This window comes from Balaenoptera physalus, assembly GCF_965194825.1.
Source record: "Balaenoptera physalus genome assembly, chromosome: 18".
Classification (NCBI taxonomy): Eukaryota; Metazoa; Chordata; class Mammalia; order Artiodactyla; family Balaenopteridae; genus Balaenoptera; species Balaenoptera physalus.
The window spans coordinates 58311865-58333295 of NC_138899.1; the positions used below are offsets into that span (position 1 = coordinate 58311865).

A 21431-nucleotide genomic window follows, 5' to 3' on the forward strand; every position below is an offset into this window, starting at 1 on the left:
AATCTTACTTACATTGAGTGAGGATCCCGGTTAAGGCATTTTTGAAATTCTCCTTGGCTTCCTCCATCTCCTGCTCATGGGTGGCTTTCTCGTTCATCAGCCTGCGGACGTGGCTGTTGGCCGACTGCACCATGGAATAGAACTGGTTTGCAGACCGCCGGTTTACTTCCCCTCGCTCAATCCAGGACAGCAGCACTGTGATGGCCTCTGAAAACTTGCTATCGTCTGGAAATGCAAAACCACCAAGTCCAAATCACGCCCAGGAAAGATTTTCGTTTTCACTTTGGTTCCTCTCTAAAGGCAAAGCACGGTCCATCCTAATGGATACGTTTTCAGAACTTGACCTTGTGAGCTTTCCTGCGACTAATGGCTCCATCATCTCTTAGCTTGTCTTCCCTCATCTAACTCCACGGCACTGCACAACCACCCAAGAAACAAAGGGTGGTTCACCCCCTCACTACCAACTCAATGAGCTCAGTTTTAGAAGATCTGTTCTGGGCATCCTTTGAAATACGGTACAACCTCACTCTTCCACCAAACCCAGATTTCTCTTTCTTAAGACTGGCTCGGAAAACTGTTATTCACCTATTTGGCCTCCAGTTGATTTCTTTATTCTTTCACCAGAAATAGCATACAGTGATACTAGTTTTCTGACTTAGAATCGGCTGAGTTATTGTCAAGATGTGGATGACAGATTAAATTACTTTTAAAAGCGGTTGTGATGTGAGATATTGTTCCCAAGGTGGTAGTAGGAATAGGTCAATTCTTATTCTACTGCAGTTCAAAACTAATTTCACTTTAGGTTTAATAGAACATATTTGATTAGGCTGAAAACTAGAATTTTTCCTTGTTTTCAACAAAAGAGGACCTGTTCCGGGGTGGTCAGTGTTTGCCTTGGAAGGCGACTGGAAACCCATTTGAACTTGGTTTGAGGGGTGTGTTGATGGGGGGAGGGGTTCTACCTGTAAATAAGTGATAAAGTTTATTTCAAAGAAATCAATATACTTGCCCGTTTGCAAATAGTTACTGGAACAGATCTGTGTTTTACGACTGACTTGGAGGGTGAAGAAGAAGCAAGTTTGAAGGAGATTAAGTTAATTGGAAGTGGAAGCTGTATGTCGGTTATTACAACATTAATTGATCCTATTGCTGAAGGCTCACTGCGTATTTTCCAGACAAACTTGAGGAGATGAGCCTTTCATCCGTATTTTTTACCCCCAAAAAAATGCGATTTAAGAGAAATATCCTAGAAACTAACACAACATTGTAAATTAACTATACTTCAATAAAATTTTTTTTAAAAAACCCAATAGTTTCCAAGTAAACTGAGTAGAATCTGAGTTCTAAAAATAAGAAGCAAAATTAGACTAAAAGATTCAGATGCTTCTCACGATTCTGACAAATACTAAGTGACTACCACGTTCCCTCTACTAGAGGAACACCGGAGACATCCTTATACACTGTATGTGTATATTCCATTATTTATATATTATTATATATTGTGTGCATACATATACACACATACAAACATACACACTCTAGATGAACAGATAGAGGGTGATTCATATTTAGTAAAGGAATTTTATTTTATTTTACTCACCAGAGGTTTTACAATCAACCGTCGCCGTTAGTATTTTACACACCATACAAAGTCTGCATTTGCGGAGTGCTTTGTGAATTTTGCAGAGCGCTGTGGAAATACCATTAGTACCTTTTCTCCCAGAGGCCCCCTTTCAGACCAGGGCACTTCACTGCTGTGGCTGCTTCTTGCCCAGGAGGTACTTGCACTGAGTGAAGGCGGGATCGCTTGACCCAGTGCCCGTGGATTCTCCAGGATGGAAATCCTGCTGTTGATGGACCACCACCCCGGGCCCTCTCCCGCCTGGGTGGTGCCAGTCTGGGCTTGGGGATCAAAGCTTTACTCCTGGGCAAACCTGCCCCCTCTGCCCTCATGCTTTGATCCGAGGAGGTAAGTGGCCTGGGGAAGGCCCACAGGGCAGCCTGCACGTGAAAGACTCAAGTTTCCTTGCCAATTTCAACCGACCCGTGAGCGAGCGCGCACTTGTTCAGCGTCACAGCTGGTTTGCACAGTTTTGTTAACTCTGGAATTTCAGTCTGAGTTCAACCCTCAGTGAACTCCAGCTGCACGGGGTTCTTATTTCATGGACCAGAGCGGCTTGTATATGATAGAATCCATCACACAACTTAACACTGCGTTCAACCCGTGGAGAGGCCCATAATTCAGCATTATGCTTGTGGGGGCCCCACTGCGACCCTTATAGTCAGAATAAATTCTGCCTCTCTCCCTCTCTCTGCCTCTCTGCAGATATGCGTTAGGAGAATGTGCCTCTGAAAGACAGCAGAAATCAACCTAATGCTTATAAGAAATCTTTTTTTTTTTTTTCCCCTCTTAAAAAATAACAACAACAGAAAAGAGAACTCTGACTTCATGGACCATTTTTCCCCTTTGCTGTGACTTTCATCTCTACGTAACACAAAGAAAAATCCTAGATGTTTTCGTTATGGGGCTTCCAAGGAGACAGAGAGAGAGCAAGGGGGTCCCATCTTTCTTTCACCCTCGTACGGGTACAGTTTTTTCTTCTCTCGCTTGTGGTTACGCAGTTCATAAATACCCTAATTTACTGTCAGGAAGAACACACTTAAATTTTAAAAATGCATGTTTCCTTGAATGACCTAAAAGCCAAATGTTACTGTTCTTCACTCCTAGACCTAAAGCATAAGTTCACCAGCAGATTAGAGTTAATTGATAGTTTTCAGAAAGAGAGACAGCAATTTTAGGATTAAGCAACTGAAAATACTCAGTTGAAAAAGTAAGTAGGCAAGAGACTTTCTAACATTGTAACAAGTAATAGTAGGCAGAATTCCATTTTCTCAGTATATATGAATAAAATAAAAATATACATTATATACTGTATATATCTTATATATACATATATATATGGCTTACTACATAGTTTTGAAAACTCCCAATTTCATCCTCATTTCTGAACTTTCTGAGGCGGGCTGGTGGATGACTGATGTACTGACGTTCAAATTAACTGTGAAAACATTAGCTAACGTACGACTGGTTAAGTCTAGTCGATATCTGTTGCCATGTAAGAGGTGACTTTATATTAAATGAAGACTAAGTCAGCAGCTCCCCCTGAATGGCTACAGGAGGGTGTTGGGAGCGGTCATTTTCAATACCCAAATGAAAATTCAATTCTGGATTCAGGGGAAAGATCACAGAGAAAACAGAAAACAATATAAACTAATTTAAACAGGATTTAGATTGCAGCACTCTTAAAGCTATTCATGCAGAAAGAAATTAACACGGCTCATAAAATTCACATCAAAGACGCACTTATAAAGATTCCAAATATTTTCTGTGAACATGCATGGGTTTAACTCTGAACATGGGTGCCCTTCAGAAACTAGAATGTGCAGACATGCCTTCTCCACACAAAGAACTGGGAAAATTGGCACATTATGGAGTGACTATGGACCATTTGCTCATTAAAAACACTCCTCTTTGTTAAGGACCGTGGCCTTGTCTCCCTACTTTTGCATGTACTGTGCACTCATCCTAGGGGCCCCGGAACTCCTGGTCCACCCGGTTAACTGTTATGCTTCCCTCAAGAGTCAGCCTAAGTGCCTTTCATAAAGGAAGCTTTTCTGCAACCCTAACATGAATTCGGTGTCCCTTTGCTACGTTTCCACAATTCCTTACATATCCTGCTATGAAAACATTAGTCACTCTATACAGTGATTGTTGGTTCATGTATCCACTGGCCCTCCAGTTCTGAGGGGTCAACGTGAGAAGAAAACTTCCAAAACATATTTCAGTCTTCTGCTCACTCTGACTTTTTCCCTTCGTAGTTTCTTTCATTATACTCTATTTCTAATAGATTTGCAGTGCATTAGTGCTGGAAAGTTACGGCAAATCCAGTGGTCAAAACTTGGGAAATACCAGTTGATAATAAACATTTTAATTTCAGGTTGAAGAGTATTTTCACATTGTCTACCAGAGATAAATGTTCTCATGGCACTTAAGCTGGCTGGTCCTTTTATCCTTCAGGCCTCCAAGGTTATTACCATAAGCAATGAAAGTTAAGAGAGATGTCAGATAATTACACAGAAGCAGAGCTTTCCACAGTAAGCTAATCAGCTTATCCAATGACTTAAAAATCTTTTTGAAAGTTGTTTTTTTTTTTTTTTTAAATTCTGGAAGGTTATAACCCTTGCATTTAGCTTTGTATTTAGCTTTTTAAATTCTGGGAAGGTGATAACCTTTGTATTCAGCTTTGTGAGGACTAAATAATATTATAATGATTATCACACTTCAGTATCGCTATCTGAATCCATACCCAACTTACTTCATTTCTCGTCACATCAGAATTTGTCAACCTCCCTTCCTATCCCTCTTTTCCACGTTTACTGAGCACGGGGCACATAGTAGGCATTTTAAAAATTGCATATGGGACACATCTTTGCTAGTCAAAGATCACAAGCATGAACCTCATTTGGGGGCTTATCAAAAATGCAGCCTCACCCTACTCAGGCCTCCTGACTCAGAATCTGTGTCCTAGTCCAAGCGTTTCATATGCACATTGAAACTGGAGAAGCACTAGAAGAAATCACTCAATAAAAGCCAGGGAAACTGGTGAGGAGCTCACCTAAGTTAAAAGATAATGAAAACCTGAAATGGAAAGTAGCATCTGAGAGAGTGGCGAATACGGAAAGGCTCTGATGGGATTCTCATGAGCTTTGTGAATCCCTGTCCCCAAACCCTCCACCCCCATTTAAAGAAGAGCTGCTTAAACGTCAGTCATCTTCATCCCAGAAAAAAATGTGAAAAAAAAAGTCAAAGTCTTGGAAATGGGCACAGAGACTGCAGATCCTTTCGACAGAATGCTGGGCTACAGGATCCTCTCCAACCCCCTCTGGGATTAACTGATTTTACAGGGATGTGAATCTCTAATTGTTATTGACTAGGCTATTTTACAACTCTTTAGGGACAGAACATAAATTGTGAAAACGCATAACAATGCAAATAATTCTTCTCTGTAACAATGTAAATGAATTTTTGTCCAGAAGAAAATATAAGTCTTTACAAAGCAAACTCTCTTTTGAACCAGTTTTAACATCTTACTCATTCTCTCATTAATTAGTGAGTTAAGTAAAATCACTGATACAGGCTCATTTTGTATTTCTTCCCCCTCTTTGGGTACATAGGGAGATCTGACCCTGAATTTCAGAACGATAAGTGTGACAAGAGCCAGGCCATGAGCCCTGAGTATGAAAACTGAAGTGGGCTGGAGTAGCCTGATTTCTGGTGGGTCTAGAAAGGAATGACAGGAAGGGAGATTCCATGTTTGAACAAAATGTCTCGAGAATGAGGGAAAAAAGGAAGACACATCCTACAACACTTTTCTTTCCAGAGAAATGGGGATAGACACACACACACACACACACACACATACACACACACACACACAGAGAATGAATGGTATGTCTATACAGCTGTCCCTGATTTCTAGCTTCTGTGATAGGTGGAAATAACTTCTAGCATACAGTCACATACTGATTCAGGCAGAATGGACATTCCAGGATGGAACAACATCCCAAATGCTACTACAACATTCCCAAAATTTCACTACGTGTACCTAAAACTTAGACATCCCTAAACAAATCTCCATTCTCTGGCTGCTCAATTAACCATCAAGAGGGGTGGTACCTTACCTATCCTTCAAATCACGGATAGCGTGAAAGGCTACACAAATGTTAATACTTCCCTCTCTACCCTCGACATACCTACAAGTTCACTTACACACACAGACACACACACACACACACACACACACACAATCTCTCCAACAATTTAGTACCTGTGAAAATGAGAAAATTCAGCGGGGACAACATAAACATGCACTGATTATTCCTGCTTTTGGATCAGGTAAAATGTTTCTAGATGAAATGGTCTATCTTGCCTTGTGAAGGTCAGTAACGCCCAAGGACGTGATTCTCAAACAGGTTCCCGTGTTTCATATTTCCTTTGCCCTGAGAAGGAAGCTTGGCTTCTAGCTAATGGAACTTCGACTTGGCTCAGAGCATTATTGATTTTTTTAGTTTCTCAGAACCATAAATATTGACAACCATCTCAGCAAGACGCTGGCAACCACTTCCGCGGTTTCTCCCTCTGGCAGGCTGATCGGGGGCCATTCTGTATGCATATCAGAGACTAGTCCTCAGAAATTACAAATGCTGATCGCAGGAAGACTGTATCCTGGATGACATATCAGGGAATCCCAAGGACAATGCTTGCAAAGCTTTGTCAAAACTTCACCTGATTCAGAGAGAAACTCTTCATTCATCACATAATGAAAGATTATGTGACGCTTTCCAAAGGGGGAAAAAGTACACAAAAACTTGTAAATGCTCTTGCCAGGAGAAATCCCCAGTGAATCAGGACATCATCTTTCCTCACTGTCTAATCAATCTCTCCCTTCCACAGTCCAAACATGGGGCTCCTCCAGGGGTGGACGGTCTGTGTTAGACAAAGAGAAATTCATTATCTCATCTGCCTGGTGCTACTGTTTCCAATAAAGTGTAATTATGGTGGTATTGAGCTTCTTCTCACTTTCTCAAAGCCGTGCTATAAACTTTGGATCTGCAAGCAGTTACTTCCCAGTCAGTCTTCATTAAGTTGAACTGTCTCAGAACAATGTCTATTTAATCAGCAGGGTGCCCGCTCACCTTCTTTTTTAGAATTTGTATTAACCATGACAGACACTGAGTGATCAGTGCCTCAGACGCGACACCATTACAACTCAGTGTCTCCTCTGACTTCAGAAGACCCAGGGACCGCTGGATCAGGGCTACCTGGTCCCAGAAGGTCACCCCTCTCTCACCCCACCTCTGCCGGGCTGGGTTGCCTACCACTCCCGGGCTAGCGCGCTGCACTTGTCATGCATAATAGTGGGAAGAGCTTTGGAATTGCCTCTGTCACTCAAGAAACCTAAACTACACCTAAACTCTGTGAGGCAGGGGCTTTGTGTGCTGCTTCCCTGGCGTCACAGTGTCAGGGATATGGCAAAGAGCTCAGCGAATACTTGTGGAGTGAGTGGAATGGTGGCCGAGGGCACATCACACTTCCCTACACTTCCCATCATGCCTGGTAGCACTGCTGGCCAGAAATGCAACACGCTCCTAACTCCAAACAGCTAAGAAAGAGAGACAGGAATTAATTTACTGAGCATCTACTGTATGCATAGTTTTACCACTATGCATGGATATGGAGGGCCTTGTCGGTTATAATAAAGACTTGGCTAGTACAGATTTTTCTGGATAAAGCTGATTTTCCACAAGAAAGTTGTAAGGATAAACGAGTATGGTGTAAAATCGGGGAAAAAAAATGCTTGTAATAAACCCGAGATAGCAAGATTTCTCAGGGGAGGAAAGAAAATCAAATTCAATTAGGTATTTTCAGATTGTATTTCCATTTCCTTTCTGATCCAGGCTTTTTTTCACCTGAGGTCTTGATGGTGTTTTACATCCCCACATCAAGGAAATCATCTTCAGGGAAAGAGTTTCCTTGGCTCCTCCTGCCTGGCTTTGCAGCGTTATCAGGAGCATGGAGTGGATTTCCTCTCAGAGGCAGCCAATTTCCTAAGCAATTAAATGCTGTTTATATTCCAAACTCTGTGCTTGGGTTGAAATTGTCAAGCTTGATATTACCTGACTGTTGCCTAAGATGTCGCCCCAGCTAGCTCATTTTACTGTAACTGCCATCTATTAAAATTTCCAATCTGTTCTCTCCTCAAGGGATCACACAGTACTTGGCAAAGGTACGGCTTCTAAATTCTTCAAATTATACTCATCTATATAAATACATAGTTTTGAAATGGCAAGGTTTGCAAATGACTTTACCAAGCTGACTTCCCAATCTGCTATCCTCTAACAGGAAAGGCAATGCTGTGGACCTCTTACACGCAAAGACACTTCTGTGCTGGTTTCTTAAAAAGAACCTAACGTAGATGCCAAACTTTCCTGAAACTCCTCCAGGGGGTCACAGCGCCAAGGTGCTAGTTCTTGTCACTTCTAGGTGTGGACACGATCAAATACAGTTTAGCTGCTGCAGCTCATTAGCTCAGACTACACAATGTACTGGATATTAAAGAAAAAATTATTTGTTCCAAAATCAACATTCCCGCTTGAGAATGTTGCTCTTTCTCATTCTGCCCACTCCTTGTGGACTCTAGCCTGAATGGAAAAGTGAGAGGACGTCTGCATTTGCATTTTACATGCTTTTTATTAAAGGGACAGCCACAGCCTATGATGGTAAGACACGCCTTCTCGGAGCAGCAGAGCATGTGCCAAGGGCATCAGTAAGAGGTGCTCCATGGTTACGTCAACTAAAGAAGGTTCTACAAGGATCAGGTCATTAGCCACTGCAGTCGCTGACCTTCAACACACCCTGAAAGGAATCCAGGGCAGAGAAAACGAATGCGGCACTCTGTGCTCTGGGGAAACTGGCAGAACAGGCTTCCACACGGGTAGATAATTTTCGGGAGAAACTTTTATGAACCCAAATTCTTGCATCTTCCCATACTTAGAAAAGTACTAAAGCCATTAACTAAGATATCTGTTCCTTGTGACTAGCGGCACCCTTCTCCTGAGACGTGTGCTTGGGTGCAGGCACCCCCGTCACCAACATCACATGTATGTTGACTTCCTCCTTTACCTCTTTGGAAAACTTCCTCAGAGCTCTCTGAGAGGCTGTCTCCTGAGCTGGAGTTCTCAATAAGACACTGAATAAACTCAACTCACAGCTCTTACAATGTGAGGTGTTTTTTTTTTTTTTTCCAAGTCAACAGTTTCAGTGGCAACTGCATCTGATTAGGGGTTCCCAAGGCTGGAGCAGGGGATGAGGGCTAGAGACAGAAGTCTTTTTTTTTTTTTAAATGCCTTTTCAAAGAAATAGAATGTCAACTTCCTATCTTCCTAAAATAGGTTTCAGGCAGCTTTTCATATTTCCTTTAGTGAAAACATCCAATCCACTTTAAACACTGCCAGTGTTTAAACACTCCAAGGATCAATCACATCTCTCCTCTCCTAATGACTTCTCCATTGTTTATGGAATAAAACCCAAATCTGGTGGCAGCCCTCGGGGCTTCACCATCTGGCCCCAGGCTGCTTTCCCAGCTTCACCTTCTCTCTGTAAACTTCCAAGCAGCTCTCACGTTCCCCCGAGGAGGCGACTTGCCTTTCTCCGCCTGTGCCCAATTCCCCTCTGCCTCCTTCTGTCTTTACTCCTTGAGCTCCAGCCTCTGACAAGAATGTCTTCAGGCCCTTTCTTCTCCTGGGGAAACAAATCTTGTTTATCCTGCAAGGTTCAAGTTCTCCTTTGTGGAGACTTTCTTGACACTGTCATCAACACCACTCACACTTGTCCGTGAGTTCCCAAAGCATGTTGCTCATATGTTGGTTGACAATCATGTCATTGGCTTTGTATTACAGTTCATCGTGGCCAGAGACCACGACCTGTTTTTTCATCGAAACCTGACACGCCTGATAGACTGAGGAGGGTGTGACCATCACTTGCCTGTAAAGTGCACCCATGTTGCTGGAGTCAAACAACTTTGCTCAATAATGGAACAGAACTGACACACGTGTCATCCTAACTTCCAAATCTGGCCTCTCCCCAGTCATCTGTAGTTCACTGTGGCAGGTACTAAAGCCTCCGTCTCTCTGTCTTTATCCCCCAGGGCCTCAAACCCAGGAGAGGAGCACAGAAAACAGTTAAAGAAATGACACATGCTCACTTCTAGTTCTAATTCTTCCCTAGACGTTAGGAGGGTCCCTTTCCTCCATCTCTAAAGACAGAGACCCTATTCTACATTTCTCTTCTGTCCTGCACGGGCCCCAGCACGGTTTCTGATGAGCCTTGTTGGGGGGGGGGTGGCTTTGTTAAGAGCCCAGAAGAGGTGCAAACTACAGACCTGGAGGAGCCCCGGGACCTGCCCGCCTGCAGGAGGAGACGCTGGGTCATTCAACAGGGGTAGCAAGTCAGACGGTGCCCTGCTACGGGGCTACTGCGGAGGGCTCTTCTGCCCCTCTCTGCTTGAGTTTGGTCGATATACACACACATTCAGGGAGAAGGCTGGGCAGGGGCACGGCTCTGTCCAGGCAGCAGGAGGAAGCCCGGGTGACCCCGGTCCCATGAACTCAGCACGCAAAGGGACAGGAGAAACGCCGGGGCCCGGCGCCTGGGGATCACGCTGTTGCCCTGGTGGCGGGCGATGGCCGGCGGGGAGGCGGAGGAAGCAAACGCGCGCAGCTCCTACCTTTCAGCTTCTCGGCCAAGAGCGCAGCCTCGTGCTCCGAGTAGTGCATGATGGGCGGCGGCGAGGGCGGCCGCAGCCGGTCCTCCTCCAGCTTGCGCCGGTGCCGCTCCTCGCGGGCGCGCATCCTCTGCTTGCACTCCCACTCGTAGAAGTCGTCCCGGGCCTGGGCGAAGTCCACGTGCAGCCGGCCTGAGTCCTTTTTGTCCGTGCTAGACCCTAAGCGCATCCGGTAACCTGAAACCAGTGGGAAGGCGGGTCACATCACACTGTCACAACACTGTCACGCACGACTGTCACAGTTGGGGCCAGGCCCTCAAGGCGGGCCAGGGGAGCTCTCACTGATTTCTTCTTCCCTTACAAAGGACATCCTTCCCATAGGAGGTGGGAAGCTGTTATCCTTCACCACCGCCATCCAGAAGCACGGCCCAAGCTACGCCTATTACAGATTTGGGGATAAACGCTCCACTGGGAGGTGTCTTCAAGCCAATGTTGCCAAGAGGATGATCTCAAGAACCAGGGCACTTATCCTAACTCCTTCTTCCTTCTGGCTTCCAGGAAGATCAGAAAAATATTGGGCATGTAGCTTTTTTCCCCCCTCCACTTTTAATGGCCTCAATTTTATATTTTCAATTTACTGTAACTCTGTTGCATAAGCCCTCTTACTTTTATTTTTTAGAAAGAGGTGGAGCGCGAGTTAATAAAGATTATCTATGATATTTAAAAAGATCTACAAAGTAAATTCCTCAACACCTCACTCACAGGCTATTGCTTCATTCTCCTAGAAAATGCCGCTTGCTCCATTCTCTCTCGGCAGCTGCAAAAGCCACAATTACCAAGGCAATTTTGCAATACTGTTTTATTTCCACTTATCCTCTGGGGCACGCAGGAGAATATTTTACCTTCAATCAAGAGGCCTCACCGCGGCCTTCCTTACAGCCCTCCAGCACCTCATCTGGCACGCAGCGCTGCACAAATTGTCCATGCAATCTTTGAAGGCCACGGGAGCCCGTGTGAGAGCCCAGAGCTAGACCAAAAAATGGGCCTGGACGTCTTTGGGGGATTTACTGTGAGCTACACAACTTATAAAGATTATAAGCAGAAACTTGATCTGAGAAATCAACACAAACAGAACTGAAAACAGACCGCCAGCCTAACTTCAAGGGAAGGAGGTTTGGCTTTGAGGTTGCTCTTCAGTTTGGGGTACTCAGATTTTTAAAAACATAAATTCAGGTCCCAGCAGGATCCCTGCTGTCAGGGGCTGCCAGAAGAGAGAGCAAAATAAGCACTTTTGCTGTGCAGGGACTTTGCAAATGAGGCACCACTGTGAAATGCTAGGCTGCACTGCACTGATGGCTCAGGATCTTGTGGTAGATTTCAATGGATTATTTTAGCATTTGGGGTTGAAACTCAGCTGAAAAATCCCAGGAGAGGCTGGCTTCTCCCCAGTAGGGTACTTCACACCTCTGAAAAGTTACAAATGTGAAACAGATCTCAAGTCTGATTCCCCTTATGACCTTCTCACTCCCAGGTTTAAAAGGTATTATCTCTCTAAAACTGGGAAGACATAACAATACCTATCAAAAACGCAAACATCTCAAGAGGGAGGGGATTTGGGGATGTATGTACACGTATAGCTGATTCACTGTGTGATACAGCAGAAACTAGCACAGCATTGTAAAGCAATTATACTCCAATAAAGATGTTAGAAAATAAATTTTAAAATAAGTGTTCACAAGCAAAAAGAAAAAAAAAAGCAAACGTCTGATCACAGAGGGGCAGAATTAATGCTAAAGCAGAGTCTATCTTGGTTGTGGGCTGTGGAAACTGAACAAATCAGCAGGCCATGGTGATATATACATAACAGCTGAGCAGGCAGAATGGCCTAAGACTGGCCAGCTGTCCCAACTGGCCAAGCAACTTTCCCCTGGTCATGTCCACAGCATTACTTTTCAGACATTTCTGGTTCTAAAAATCACCCTCTCTTTCAGCAAAACACCATCATTAAGGCCTTAAAAGAGCCCGTGATGAGGCTGAGCCTAAAATTAGCTTGGCCTTCAAATGTGATTGTGGTCCTAAAATTAGACAGGCCATCCAGCTGGGCTAGGGCTTGCCGGAGCTCTTACACAGAAGCCGCAGCCTGCCTTCCTTCCTTCCTGCCCCTCCCAGTCAGCCTTTCAGATCTTCCCAGGACGATGCTGCAACCTTGCCAGGGCAGCCCAGGCAGAGCTGGGAGACCCCTGTGTACTCAGGCAGGTAGGCTGGAGGTGAGGCCTTTGCTATGGGCTCCTTCTGATGCCAAGGGGTAGTCAGGCAGGGGCCCGGGTGAGAGCTTGAAAAAAATATAGCATCAAGGCATAAATCTGAAACTTTCATGTGCCTAAATTTGGAACTGTTCATCTTTGGCAATGTACTATGAGTTTTCTGATTGGGTCTAAACATTGTGTTATGTCAGTGTTGAAAAGCACCTCTGATTTACTGTCGCCCTTTCATTTAATCAGGTGGGGGTAAAGTCATAGTTGTATTGGTGGAGCTGTGATTAGAACCCAAATTCCCAGGGCAGGATTCCTTCTCTATCATCATCAGGATATTTGTGTTAAAAACAACCACTTACTGAATGGTTCCCATGTTGCACGTGCCCTGCTAGGCGCTTAATATCCCTTATTTTGATTCATTCCTCATAACAATCCGATGAGGTAGCACTATTACTATCTCGATTTTGCAGAAAAGAGAGGCTCAGAGAGAGGTTATCTTGCCTGAGACATGTGAAAGCCAGTGCCATACACTCAGCAGAATCCCCAGTTGTCTAATAGATTACTCGGATGCTGTAGTTCAAGACTTTGTGAGAGAGATGAGCGTTGTATTTTTATTCGATGTTTTATCGTCCACCTCCATTCTGGAATACTTTCAGGTTTTCTTTTCCACTGTCAGGTTTTATTGGAATAAGGGTTTTAAAGTTCTCCAGGTCACTATCTAGCTCAGGAAAGTCTCTGCAGTGTTGGAGTAACCCCAAGGCTTCTGGGGTTTTCAAGACAATTTTACTAATAGGGGCTGACTGCAGAGTTAAGTAAACCTGGTAGTAATGTTCAGATTTTTTTTCCCCTCTTCTTTTCCCACTTTTCCCCACCAGCTTTGCCTCTGGAAGAGGGACGTGATGTGCTGAGTGACAGACTGAAATATGCAGATGGAAACAGAGAGGGAATGACAGTGAGTTAAATCTAAAAAGACATCCTTCCAAAGCTGCATTTCAATACCAGCTCTGCGATGCTTAGATTTGGCAAAGGCCTTGCTGACAGGCTCCATACATTTGCTCCAACACCCACAGGGTGGAAGGCAGGGGGAGGCTTAATTTCAACCTCTGTAAAAATTTCACTTATAAATGGCACCAGAGAAGCAGGGATGGTGGGGCGGGCTTAGCCAGGCCAAATGCACTAGCAACTGGGCCGTGATGCTGGGCCTACTCCTCAGGCCCGAGACCCACTTTCTGCAAGGCACTCGTCTTGATCTGGTGCCCTGGTGTCTAGAAAGTGAACCACTTCTGAAAAACTGAAATTATGCTGAGAGAGGACTTTATTGCCCCAGAGAATTACATCCAATAATAATAATGGTCCTCAGTATTCATAATATTGCTTCTCATCTAAGAAGCACTTGAGAACATTAATTAGAAACTCAATGGAATTCCTAAAGCCTGGATGGTGGGACACTGTGTCTGCAGCCGGGAGGTGCGTTCACAGACTTAACAGGGAGCTTCGGGCAGCCTAAGGAAAGGGCAGAATTCCTCCTTCTCCAGCCCCAAACTGTGAGGACTTTTATTGTGCATTAAGGCAAAAGGGAATACGCTCATATTAACATAACAAAACATCACAAAGCGCCGAGAAAACCCCCTTATGTGATGCAAAGTACCAGAAAGGTAAATGGCTTTATCAACCATGAACTCCTCGGCAAAGCGAATGTGACAAAAATTCTTCTTGCTTTTCCGAATCGCTGTGATGTCACCGCACTGCTCAAAGACTTCTTGGATGATTTCCTCAGTGGCGTTTTCTGGTAATCCTCCGACAAACACGGTCTTACACCCGGGAGGTCGTTCTCTTGTGGAGGGAGGTGGAAGATCTGAGAATCACAACAAAACAGAGGGTTCTGCCTTTTAGTTATAGTTGCTTTTTTTTTTTTTTTTCTGGTTCACCTGGTGAAACTCAAACTCGCAGACTAACTTTCTCCATTCTGAGTAATGATGGATTTCTAGAGTGATTTACACAGATGGCAGGCGGTCCTGGTTTTCAGTGCCTGTCCCCTCCTCCTCCCCACCTTTCTTTACTTTCTGTGTTCATTTCTACACAGAGTGGCTATGCTCGTCCGTGAACAGAGATAAAGCAAATGTTACCATAATTTCATTTCTCCTTCATAATACAGAGGCCCAGAAAATCGGAAAAAAAAAAAAAAAACTTCATGAAGTACAAAGCATGATGAAATGAAAACATGATGAAAAACCGAGGCTTGTTATCTGCTTTGTCTTGTTGCGGGATAATGGAACAGTAAGGCAGAACAGGGTGCAGAGCCTGAAAGCAGGCGCAGTACTTACTTGGCTGGGAAACACCAGGCCTGAAACCAACCCCTCCTTTTTTTTTTTTTTTATTATTCACATTTAAATGAGCAAACTACTAAATTTGAGGGAGGCTGCATAAAAAGATAAAAAGCAATCTTCTGAAAAGTCCACTTTAAAAAGGCAACACTGATTAATATGAATAAAAAAAAAATCCCAGCTATTTAAGCCCATAAATTTAGTATCAGAGGCTAAATTAAAAAAAAAAAAAAAACTGCCCTATTTATTTCATCAAATGTATGTTTCCTTCAAGCGAATGCAGTCTGGTCCAGGAACTCTGAGATGCAGGCTCCCCGCTCCCCTCCACCACCAAATTGCTAACTGCCAAATTAATTCCGTTTTCCATCTAGCAAAACGCATTTCAGAGTTTCTCTCCCACATTTGTGAAGATGAATGGAAGTGTTCACATGTTTCACACTCTGATCTGCAGCAAAAGCTAGACTTCGTTGCACGCAGAAAGGTTCTTAATGCTGGCTATTCACGCCAATCACCCATGCTCCCTTCGTGGTGTCAATTCAGCTCCTGGAATAGACACAGGGACCCACATATTTGTTTTAATCTAGAGACGAAGGACTTCTGTAGAATGATCCCCACTCTGTGTACCTAGGTGGGAGAACTTTGAGTCACATCTGAAAATGAATGCAATACCATATTAAAAAAGAAAGAAACTTAAATCGATGATCAAATACTTCTCACAGATATCACTTACTTGGGTTTTGGGGGAAAAGAGTACAGCTTTTGCAGTGGATTATTTCTTTGACGACAGCCACTTCTGTTGGCGGGGGAGGTACCAGCCCCAGGCCTGGTATCATTGGGTTAATAGGAGTGATCCCCGTCATCATGTTGAGGCCTGGATCAAAGCCTGGTACACAGATTGAGTCTGTAAAGTACACAAGATATCATTTTGGCTGGAGGATCTTAAATTGGTTTTTGTTGTTACTTTTGCTCTTTTCCTGCAAAGATGATTTGACTTTATGCTTCCTGTGTTTTAGGAATTTCTCCTGGCGTAAATACAGCAATATAGAAAGCTATTTCAGAAAGGTAAAGAGAAAATAAAAGATGAACTTAATGCTACATGGAAAGGAAGTTATATTATTTAAAATATTAACATGGCAGGACAGAACACAGCGTATTCAAGTGTAAAAACCACGCACCATGAAGCTTTGCTGTTATTGTGAATGCGATTTTCTGTTTCTTAACTTCGATGTAGATGTGACTGCCTTATGACCCAGGATGTGGGAAGAATATCATTTAACACTGAAGTGCCCAATGAATACAACTGTCAACCCGGTTTTATCAAAAAAGCCTTCTTACCCAAGTGACCTCGATTTAAGAAAGTTCAGTTTATATGTGCATACTTTATAATGATGCATTCAGGTCCAACCTAACCTATTCCCCCCAGGAAATAAAAAACAAAGAGTGATTATAATTACTAAGGCTGGGTTAGATACATGCGGGCATAACATAAGCTATATACATTTCTGAGTTCTATTGGATAATCACACGTTCTTCCTATAATTCAATCAGCAAATAATTGACCACCCTTCTGAAATCTTTATTTGTTGTATAAAAAATACAAGTTTCTGACCTGCATAAAAAATGGAAGGGCACAAAAAGGATGGGTTTTCCAATATAAACACTGAACTTTTTTCTTTTTTAATGGGATAATAAAGCAAGTCATTTCAAAGGTGATATACAGGGATTTTTTTTTTTTTTTAAATTAGTAAGACCTTTCTAAGAGTAGGGACTGCTAAGATGTATTGAGTTTCTAGAGTAGCTGCAAGGGGATCCCTCTCCTGAGAATTTTTCTGTTTTCAGATAACATACTCTCATTGGTGGTGTGATACAAACATAAGCACAGATGCCCCCAGCAAGTAGCCGTGGTGACCCTCCACTACAGTTCTCAGGGATGAAATTTCCTTCTCTTGTTTTCCTTTTCTTCCTATTATGCTAGATCATTCCCATTCTTCCCTCCCGCCCCCTCTCCTTTGTGGTTCTCAAGTCCAGCCAGCCCGTGCCTTAGGCCCCTGCATGGCCTCACCCTTTGCTTACCTGTGCTGAAAGGTCAGATAAGCCCAGAGGCAGGTGAAGTGACAACTATAGGCTTTGTTTACTAAGACTCTCCAGGGGATATAGAAGGACCAGCATGGACTTTTCCTTTCTAGGAAGAAGTTTATTATAGCTTTCCTCCAGCTGCTCTGGGTATTTCCATTCCTCTTCTGGGTTGAACAGAATAAGCAAGGTGATCCTGATTTATAAGCTCAAGAGGACTGCTGTCCCATTTATGAGGAAATCCATTTAATTTGACTGCATACCAGCCTTACTTCAGTAAAATGAGGTGGGGTTTTGGGTTTGTTTCTTGGTTTTGGCCTTTTTTAAGAAACCCTCAGTGTAAATGTCAAATAAGCATTCTCTTTCAAAGCAGTCACCCTGATATTCGAGGTACTTCTATAATTATGGTTCTCAGGTTCTTCTTCTCTCACACGGGGCTTTTGAGTGGATAATCTCTTGGAGCACTAGCCTCCTAGGACTCCAGGATTCTTCACTGATAATTGTTCAAAACAAAGTGAAGTACAAATGACATAAAAGTTTAGAAGTGACAGAGGCAGGACTCACACTTCGGTTATTCGTTTGAAATCTTCATCAAGTTTCACAGGTCTTATTCCCATTTCACAGCTAAAGTAATCGAGGCTTAAAGCAATAAAGTAAAATTTCCAACATCACAAAGCAAACAAATGGCAGAGTCAGAACTAGGGTCCAGGTCTCTGGCTCCGGATATAAAAACATCTCTTTTAACCACTTCGAAGTTTCCACCTAGAATGACCCAACTAGATCATTTACCTAATACATGCCACTACCACAAATGTACTCTACTCTTTAAAACAAACCAAGATGTAGCCTTCTGATCCGGACACCAATTCTAAAGGAGAGCTCCAGAACAGAATGGCTTCCAAGGTCATCATCACTGAAATAACACATTGTCTTCTCAGGAGGATATATCAGAAGTAGAAATACTGGTAATGGGAATACTGGCATGTTGATGCCTTTATTTAATCTCATTCCGTACATGAGATTGGTCTGTTCCTTTCCTGGCCTGGCCCTTACTATTGTTTGCCAACACAGGGTGATTTAAGGCTGAAACCACTCAGGACAGCATGCGAGCTCTGTGAATTACAATAACCAGATGTTTCCCAAAATGAGACGAGAAGCCCAGTTCTTGTGTTCTCTTTTAGTTGTAGCAGACTTGTGTTTTCTTTTTTTTATATTATTTATTTATTTATTTATTTATTTTAGTTTTTTGGCTGTGTTGGGTCTTCGTTTCTGTGCGAGGGCTTTCTCTAGTTGCGGCGAGCGCGGGCCTCTCTTCATCGCGGTGCGCGGGCCTCTCACTGTCGCGGCCTCTCTTGTTGCGGAGCACAGGCTCCAGACGCGCAGACTCAGTAGTTGTGGCTCACGGGTCCAGTTGCTCTACGGCATGTGGGATCTTCCCAGACCAGGGCTCGAACCCGTGTTCCCTGCGTTGGCAGGCAGATTCGCAACCACTGCGTCACCAGGGAAGCCCTTGTGTTTTCTTTTTGAAGGCTGAATAAATAAATACATCTTCAGAAATGGGGACAAAAGATACTACTCTTGAGCAAAATATTTGAATACAGAGCAAGAGTTGCCTTGCTTTTTCTGAGACATTAATACAAAGAGACTGTGGGGTTGAATGAAATCTGCATGGTGAGTGTAAGTGTAGTAGCTTGAAAAGAGCTTAGCAAGGAATTAACACTTAAATTATGCTGAACATCAAAGGATCTGAGATTCAGTATTTGAGAGGAAGAAGTGGGAAGGATTAGACTTTTTTAAAAAAAGTATGAACCCATTACTTTTTAACAATATATGAACAGATGAAAACTGTTTTTTCCAAGAGCACAGGAGGATCTCACCACGCGCCTGCCAGCAGCGTCTTCCGGATTCCACAGGGTAGAAGGAGTTTTTGACTGTGGCTGCTGCTAGGCTAGGCTCTGTGTCCCCAGCAGGAGACACAGCCGCCCCAGCCTCTCCAGGAGGCTCTCCAAGGTCAGCAGAATGCAGCCTTTGAAGACCTTCAAGATGGCGGAGGAGTAAGCCGTGGAGATCACCTTCCTCACCACAAATACATCAGAAATACATCTACATGTGGAACAACTCCTACAGAACACCTACTGAGCGCTGGCAGAAGACCTCAGACCTCCCAAAAGGCAAGAAACTCCACATGTACCTGGGTAGGGCAAAAGAAAAAAGAAAAAAACAGAGACAAAAGAATAGGGACAGGCCCTGCACCAGTGGGAGGGAGCTGTGAAGGAGGAAAGGTTTCCACTCACTAGGAAGCCCCTTCGCGGCGGAGACTGCGGGTGGCGGGGGGAAGCTTCGGAGCCATGGATGAGAGCGCAGCCACAGGGGTGCGGAGGGCAAAGTGGAGAGATTCCCACACGGAAGATCGATGCCGGCCAGCACTCACCAGCCCAAGAGGCTTGTCTGCTCACCCGCCGGGGTGGGCAGGGGCTGGGAGCTGAGGCTCAGGCTTCGGAGGTCGGATCGCAGGGAGAGGACTGGGGTTGGCTGCGTGAACACAGCCTGAAGGGGTTAGTGCGCCACAGCTGGCCGGGAGGCAGTCCGGGAAAAAGTCGGCAGCTGCCGAAGAGACAAGAGACTTTTTCTTGCCTCTTTGTTTCCTGGTGCGTGAGGAGAGGGGATTCAGAGCGCTGCTTAAAGAAGCTCCAGAGATGGGCGCGAGCCGCGGCTATCAGCGTGGACCCCAGGGACGGGCATGAAATGCTAAGGCTGCTGCTGCCGCCACCAAGAAGCCTGTGAGCGAGCACAGGTCACTCTCCACACCTCCCCTCCCGGGAACCTGTGCAGCCCGCCACTGCCAGGGTCCCGTGATTCGGGGACAACTTCCCCAGGAGAACGCACGGCGTGCCTCAGGCTGGTGCAATGTCATGCCAGCCTCTGCGGCCACAGGCTCGCCCCACATCCGTACCCCTCCTTCCCCCTGCCTGAGTGAGCCAGAGCCCCTTGATCAGCTGCTACTTTAACCCCATCCTGTCTGGGTGGGAACAGACGCCCTCAGGCGACCTATGCAGAGGCGAGCCCAAATCCAAAGCTGAACCCCAGGAGCTATGCGAACAAAGAAGAGAAAGGGAAATGTCTCCCAGCAGCCTCAGACGGAGCGGATTAAATCTCCACAGTCAACTTGATGTACCCTGCATCTGTGGAATACCTGAATAGACAACAAATCATCCCAAAATTGAGGTGGTGGACTTTGTGTTATTTTGTCTGTATAGCTATGCTTTTACCATTTGTCCTAGGGTTCTGTCTGTCTGGGTTTTTTTTTTTTGGTTTTGTTTTTCAGTATAGTTTTTTAGCACTTGTTATCATTGGTGGATTTGTTTTTTGGTTTGGTTGCTCTCTTCTTTCTTTTTTTCTTTAATTACTTTTTAATTTTCTTTTATTTTTAATAATTGTTTTTAAATTTTTTATTTTAATAACTTTTATTCTTTTTCCTTCTTTCTCCCTTTTCTTCTGAGCCATGTGGCTGACAGGGTCTTGGTGCTCCGGCTGGGTGTCAGGCCTGTGTCTCTGAGGTGGGAGAGCCAAGTTAAGGACACTGGTCCACCAGAGACCTCCTGGCTCCACATAATATCAAATGGTGAAAGCTCTCCCAGAGATCTCCAAGTCAACGTTAAGACCCGGCTCCACTCAACGACCAGCAAGCTCCAGTGTTGGACACCCTATGCCAAAGAACTAGCAAGAAAGGAACACAACTCCACCCATTAGCAGAGAAGCTGCCTAAAATCATAATTAGGTCACAGACACCCCAAAACACACCACCGGACGCAGTCCTGCCAACCAGAAAGACAAGATTCAACCTCATCCACCAGAACACAGGAACCAGTCCCCTCCACCAGGAAGCCTACACAACCCACTGAACCAACCTTACTCACTGGGGGCAGACAAAAACAACAACGGAATTATGAACCTGCAGCTTGCGAAAAGGAGAGCCCAAACACAGTAAGATAAGCAAAATGAGAAGACAGAGAAATACACAGCAGATGAAGGAGCAAGGTAAAAACCCACCAAACCAAACAAATGAAGAGGAAATAGGCAGTCTACCTGAAAAAGAATTCAGAATAATGATAGTAAAGATGATCCAAAATCTTGGAAATAGAATGGAGAAAATACAAGAAAAGTTTAACAAGGACCTAGAAGAACTAAAGAGCAAAGAAACAATGATGAACAACACAATAAACGAAATTAAAAATTCTCTAGAAGGAATCAGTAGTAGAATAACTGAGGCAGAAGAATGGAAAAGTGACCTGGAAGATAAAATAGTGGAAATAGCTACTGCAGAGCAGAATAAAGCAAAAAGAATGTTGAGAACTGAGGACAGTTTCAGAGACCTCTGGGACAACATTAAACACACCAACATTTGAATTATAGGGGTCCCAGAAGAAGAACAGAAA

The 21431-nt window shown here is 44.1% G+C and overlaps 1 protein-coding gene across 8 annotated transcripts in view; it reads right to left on the reverse strand.

The window, feature by feature from the left end:
- Window positions 1–21431, reverse strand: part of ENOX1 (ecto-NOX disulfide-thiol exchanger 1) — a 625875-nt gene that overhangs the window by 148734 nt on the left and 455710 nt on the right. For all 8 annotated transcript variants that reach the window (XM_082435381.1, XM_082435376.1, XM_082435380.1 and 5 more), the window contains 4 exons: window positions 15653–15823; window positions 14247–14453; window positions 10347–10580; window positions 13–225 (listed from right to left, as the gene is read on the reverse strand). In XM_082435381.1, coding sequence (XP_082291507.1) covers window positions 13–225; window positions 10347–10580; window positions 14247–14453; window positions 15653–15823 — 825 coding nt within the window. The remainder of the gene's footprint in view (window positions 1–12; window positions 226–10346; window positions 10581–14246; window positions 14454–15652; window positions 15824–21431) is intronic.